The following is a 5,107-nucleotide window of genomic DNA, read 5'->3' as shown; positions in this document are numbered from 1 at the left end:
GGAAAGAAACCCCTCCTGAGCTCAGCAGCCCTCGGCTCCTCAGCTGCTCCTCTGGCACGGGAGGGTTTGGAAATCACCACCAGCCCGGCTCTCCAGTCTCTCCAGTGATTGAAGTCCGCAGCTCCAGGAGCAGAAAGACATCTCAGTGGGCAGAGCAGTGGGTCAGGATTTAGGATACAGCTCCTTGCAGCTTTGTTGCTTGACTGCCTTACACATACCTATCACTGGTCTGTGCCTCAGTTTCCCCATGGGTGAAATGAAGGGAATTTTCTGTTCTCCTTATCAGAACATTTTGATGTTTACTGGGGAAAATAATTGTGCAGGCAAAGGAGTGATCATTTCCTGGAATACCTCTGGGTCTTTTTGAGTCTCTTCTCTGCACTGCCTTGATATCACAGAGACAGCCCTGCACTGGAGCAAACTGCTGTAGATCCACTGAAGTGATTTGAGCTGTGCTGGTTCACAGGGGCAGAGGAACCAGCCTGTGTCTGCTCAGTGGCTTGTTCAGCATCTGCTCAAAGTGTCTGCTGTGAGAGCTGGCTCTGCCTGATCCCAGGTGAGACCTGGCGTGGCCATCACTGCCAAGGATGCTTGGATGCACTGAAGGCATGTGGGGCTGTGCTCAGTCAGACCCAAGGCAGCCTCCCAGCGAAGGGCTTTAGGATGAGGCAAGCTCAGAAGGCTGGGAATGGGAACAGAGAAATAACAGGTAGAGGAAATGCAGGGCCAAATATTTTATATCTTCAGGTTGTGCTGCCCCAGGTAAAGCACCGCTTGTGGACACTCCCAAGCACCGGAGAGCCCAAACCCCTGCGGTGACATTCCCATACAGTTCCCTGTGCTGCAGGTGGGCAGCCCTGATGTCAGCCAAGCTCTACGTGCTCATCAGCTGGCCCGACGGCAGCCGGGTCATCAACATGGAGAACATCAAGGAGCCCCGCAAGCCCTTCCACCTCTACACGGTGGGGGAGCAGGTCCTGGCCCGCTGCCCTGGCTTCAGTGGGCTGTACTGGGGTGTGGTGGAAGGCATAAGTGGTAAGTGACACCCCCCTGGCCTGGGTTTGCAATTTGGGGCATTTCAGGGGCAACCTTCCAAGTGCTGAAAGATCTTCTATTCCCACAGAGCATAAAGATATTTTGGAGAAGAAGCTGCTGGAAGATCGGCAGCTCCTGGAGAAGTTAAGTGAGTAAGGGCTTTTGAGCACTGCAACTTTCTATCTCCATGGGGCTTTTTGTGTGGGAGGATGCTGAGCATGTTGTAGTCCCATCATAAATTTCACATCACTGCAATTGGTGTACAAAGCATTGGGTGGGAGTGGAAGATACACAACCTTGCTGCCCCACTGCACATCATGAGTATCTCCCTTCATTTCAGAAGAGGAACCAGCTGTCCACAACATGATGCCATCCCCACCAAAAAAATCCAGGAAAACCTTTCCAAAATGGACCCCAGGGAATGCATCCAGGAAATACCCCAGTGACAAGACCTATCCTGCAAAGCCACTGCTGAGGGTGGCTGAGGCCAGCCTGCCTCATGATGCCAGCAGCTCCTCTGTCCTCAAGGACAGACGTGTCCTGGGAAGCGTGGCAGGAAGCCCTCGCTTGCTGGCAACTCCCTCCCAGCCAGCCAGTGCCTTCACACCTCCATCCACCTTCATCACCATGGCCCTGCCAGGGCAAGGAGCTTCCCAGACTGAAGAGGATAGGGCTGGTCTGGGTGCCAGAGGTAAGCCTGGGTTCTGGCTCTGCTGCCTGGTCCTGAGTGTCAGGGTGGGATGGGGACTTGCAGAGCAGCCAGAAAAACTCTGCTTTGCTCTGGGGATGTATGGGCTTTGTCTCAGGGCTACAGAGGTTAGAGATGGCATTTTCTGGTCCTTCCCACCTGGGAGATCTCCTCCAGGAGGGCTGTCTTAGGGGTGATGCCTGTATGTAGCATATGGTCTCTGCTCTGTCAGGCACCAGCTCTGTCTCCTGGGCTAGCAGTTCCCTTCCCCAAGCCAAAAGACAGTCTGAATGAATGAATGCCTGCCTGAATAACTGAAATTCCCAAAAGCCCTGTGTCTCCATTAGTCAAACCATTTCAGATTTGCCTATTTCCCTATTTTTCCACCCACTACTACACCCATTAAATGCACTTATGAAAATATGCTATTGTCTTATTTACCTGCTGACTAACAGCAGCATCCAGAATCCATTGGTTCTGCTTGCCTTGCCCCCACCAGATCTTTTGCAGTGAGAACAGAAGCCCTTGAGATGCCACCTTTTTCAAATAACAAATCCCCATTGATCAGTCCTGGAGAGCCTGTCTGGATCACTGTTTATGCAAATGGAATAATGTGTTGCCATGCAATCTAGCTGGGGTGCTTAGATAATCTGTTCTGGAGACAGAGGGATTCAGAACCTTTTCAACAGCTGATTCTTCAGCTTTGTCTCTCACCCCTGCTGCAGATTATGTTGCCCTTCCAATGAAGAGGAAGTCAGATGGCATCTTGTCCCCGTGCCAGCAGCAGATCTGTCTGAAAAGGTAACACGTGAAAGCACAGCAAGGACACCACACATATCGATTTCTGTCCACTCTGTCTCCATTCTCTGGCAGTGCTTGCTTTGAGTAGATGCTCATAGAGGTTAAACCCAAAGCTCAGAAGGTAATATGAGTTTGTGTGGGTGCATACAGCAGAGAAATGAGCCTGTGCTCTGAAGTCCTGATTCCATGGTGAGTCAGTGGGAGGTCCCCCATATCTGTGTGCCAGGGGGATGAGCAGGAATTTGTCCACATGAAGAACCCCTCATCTTCCCTCTTAATCTATTGTATTCTTGTTGCAAAGGAAACCAGAATTGACTTTGCTTTGATAATTCCAGATAATTCTCCTCAGGAATGAATATGAACATGAGCACAAAGCTGTTTGTGGCAGTGCTGTTTAACTTGCTTGTTTCTTCCAGCCGTGAGGAGCGAAAGATTGATGCTTTGCAAGAGACCGATGGCTTTGAGAGGGTTCACAGAAATTTTGGTCCTGTTGAGATGGAAAGGTAATTAGCAAAAGAAGGCTCTTGTTCCTAACTGTGTTTTCCTCCTCGCTACAAGACTGAGCAGTGAGATCACAGATGGGTGGCGAAGTGGGGCAATTTTGAACTCCAAAGTTGTTGAGTGTCTTTACAGTCGAGCCAGGTGTTTCTGATTGTAGGGTTTGGATTTAGAGAAGCAAGAAGGCTCTAAAATAGTGCAGAAACTGCAGAGCTCTTGCCTATAACAATCAAAACCTGGTTGTGTGTTCCTTGTTTTATTGTTCATTTCTTTGATGACCAGTATCCAGTGATAAAGTGATGCTAGGGACTGTTTTCTCCCAAAGAAATGGGTGTCAAAAAAATTCAAGTTATGGTTCTTGTATTGTCATTTCCCACAAGTCTGTTGTTTAATACCACAAATATGTGTGTCCTGGGACTTGCAAGGCAGGCTTTATGTCTTTCCTTTCAACTGAGAAGAAAACTGAGCATCAAAGTCTCCATGTATGCATGTCAAGAGGGAGTTGAGGGTTAAACTGAACATTCCTGAGCACTGAAAAGTGCTCTTCTGCCTTACCCCTCACCCAGGAATAGATGGAAGGGCTGATACTCTGTCAGAGAAGTTGTCCTGCCCTGCTTGAAGGCGGCGTCTAATCACTGCTTGGGTGGAGAAGCGACATCCATAGCGAGGACACGGTGTCTTCCTGCCTTTACACAAGCAACTTTAATTTTTCAGGGCAGAGAAGATAGAGCAGCTGGAGAGGATGGTGCTGGACCTCCAACAGGATGTTCTCTCTCTGAAGAAGAAGGTGCAGAGGCTGGAATCCCTGTCCTTCCAGGAGGAGCCCCACCGACAGCCGTGTGAGGTGGTGGAACTCTTCAATGGCTACACCAAGGAGCAGCTGAAAGAGACCATCAGATTTGACCAGAAAATCAGCACAGCCTGCAAGACTCTGCTCTACAAACTCTTCACCTCTGACTACATCCAGAGCCACTCCATCACGGGGCGCAGGGGCAACACTTTCCGGGAGGCGAAGCCAATGATGGATGAACGCTGCATCAAAATCATCAGGGTGCTGCTGAAGCAGAAGTTTGGGGATCACCTCAGTGACACTGTGATCACAGAGAAGATCCAGAATGTGCAGAAAGCCCTGAGGCAGAAGTTTAAGACAGAATGTCTCTGAGGTGTGGGGGATTTGGTGTCTCCTCCTGCCATTCCTGTGTGTGTCCCTGAGCAGCCTTCCCAGGAAAGATGAGCTGAGCAGCTGCTGCTCAGTAGATTTCCCCCAAGGAGCCTACTCAAGTGAACCATGTGCTAGACACAGCTCAAACACTGCCAAACCTCTGCCTGCATTAACTGAGCAGGAATCTGGCCCAACTTGGCTCAGTTTTTGCACTCTACAAGTTCCTTCACATCCAGACTGTGTGCAAACCTCACTGTGGGTGCATGGAATCACCTTCGTGACTCTGATGATGTGCTCAAAGGCTTCAGGGCTCCGTTTGAGTCCAAGAATGGGTCAGAAAGGTAGCCCTGTTCCACGCTGCAGAAGTGCTGGCTTTGGGATGGGGAATCCAGCTGCACACAGTCTGTCACCCAATGTGGCTTCTCTCTCTGCCTCTGGTTGCCTCCTTCTGCCTGTGGGACAATATTTACTCTTTTCTCACATTGAATGTTTTATTTTCAGCAGTAACAGAAAGGCAGACTCATTAAAATGACACCTTAAAACATTCAGAAAAAGATAAGTTGATTTTTTCCTGTCTATTTTAATGTAGCCATATGGAAGAGTTGTCTTCCCTAACAAAAGCCTGCTGAACAAGAGAAGGGGTCACCCATGGAAGTTACATTAATTTTACTTTCAAGATTATTTCCATACAGGAGAAATCCCTTACATTTTTTTGACATAAGAGTGAGGGATGGAGGACAAAATATGGCCCAACTTTGTTTCAAAGATATAAATGTTGTGGACACTGTCACCATTATTTAAATACAGTATTATTGTCCTAGATAAGAAATGCCAAGTACAATCAGACACTTTGCTGAGGGACTATAGAGGTCTAGAAAGATACATCTTCTCCTAAATAATTCAGAACTGGAGTGTGGGTGGGT

General features: G+C 48.8%; 1 protein-coding gene across 2 annotated transcripts; it reads left to right on the top strand.

The window, feature by feature from the left end:
- The first annotated feature begins 286 nt into the window (after nucleotides 1–286).
- LOC131585066 (uncharacterized) lies at nucleotides 287–4,799 on the top strand. Of its 2 annotated transcripts, XM_058850758.1 has the most exons (7): nucleotides 287–556; nucleotides 748–1,035; nucleotides 1,124–1,183; nucleotides 1,376–1,726; nucleotides 2,449–2,524; nucleotides 2,941–3,027; nucleotides 3,737–4,799. In XM_058850758.1, exons 2-7 carry the CDS (start codon nucleotides 861–863, stop codon nucleotides 4,182–4,184), a joined length of 1,197 nt encoding a protein of 398 aa, XP_058706741.1. In that variant the 5' UTR covers nucleotides 287–556; nucleotides 748–860; the 3' UTR covers nucleotides 4,185–4,799. The 2 variants fall into 2 exon arrangements, with proteins under 2 accessions (XP_058706741.1, XP_058706740.1); XM_058850757.1 differs by having other exon boundaries at nucleotides 287–1,035.
- The last annotated feature ends 308 nt before the right edge of the window (nucleotides 4,800–5,107 follow it).

This window comes from Poecile atricapillus, chromosome 15, assembly GCF_030490865.1.
Source record: "Poecile atricapillus isolate bPoeAtr1 chromosome 15, bPoeAtr1.hap1, whole genome shotgun sequence".
NCBI classification, from domain to species: domain Eukaryota; kingdom Metazoa; phylum Chordata; class Aves; order Passeriformes; family Paridae; genus Poecile; species Poecile atricapillus.
Note: the sequence above shows the minus strand (reverse complement) of the source record. Positions and strands in the feature narration are given on the sequence as shown.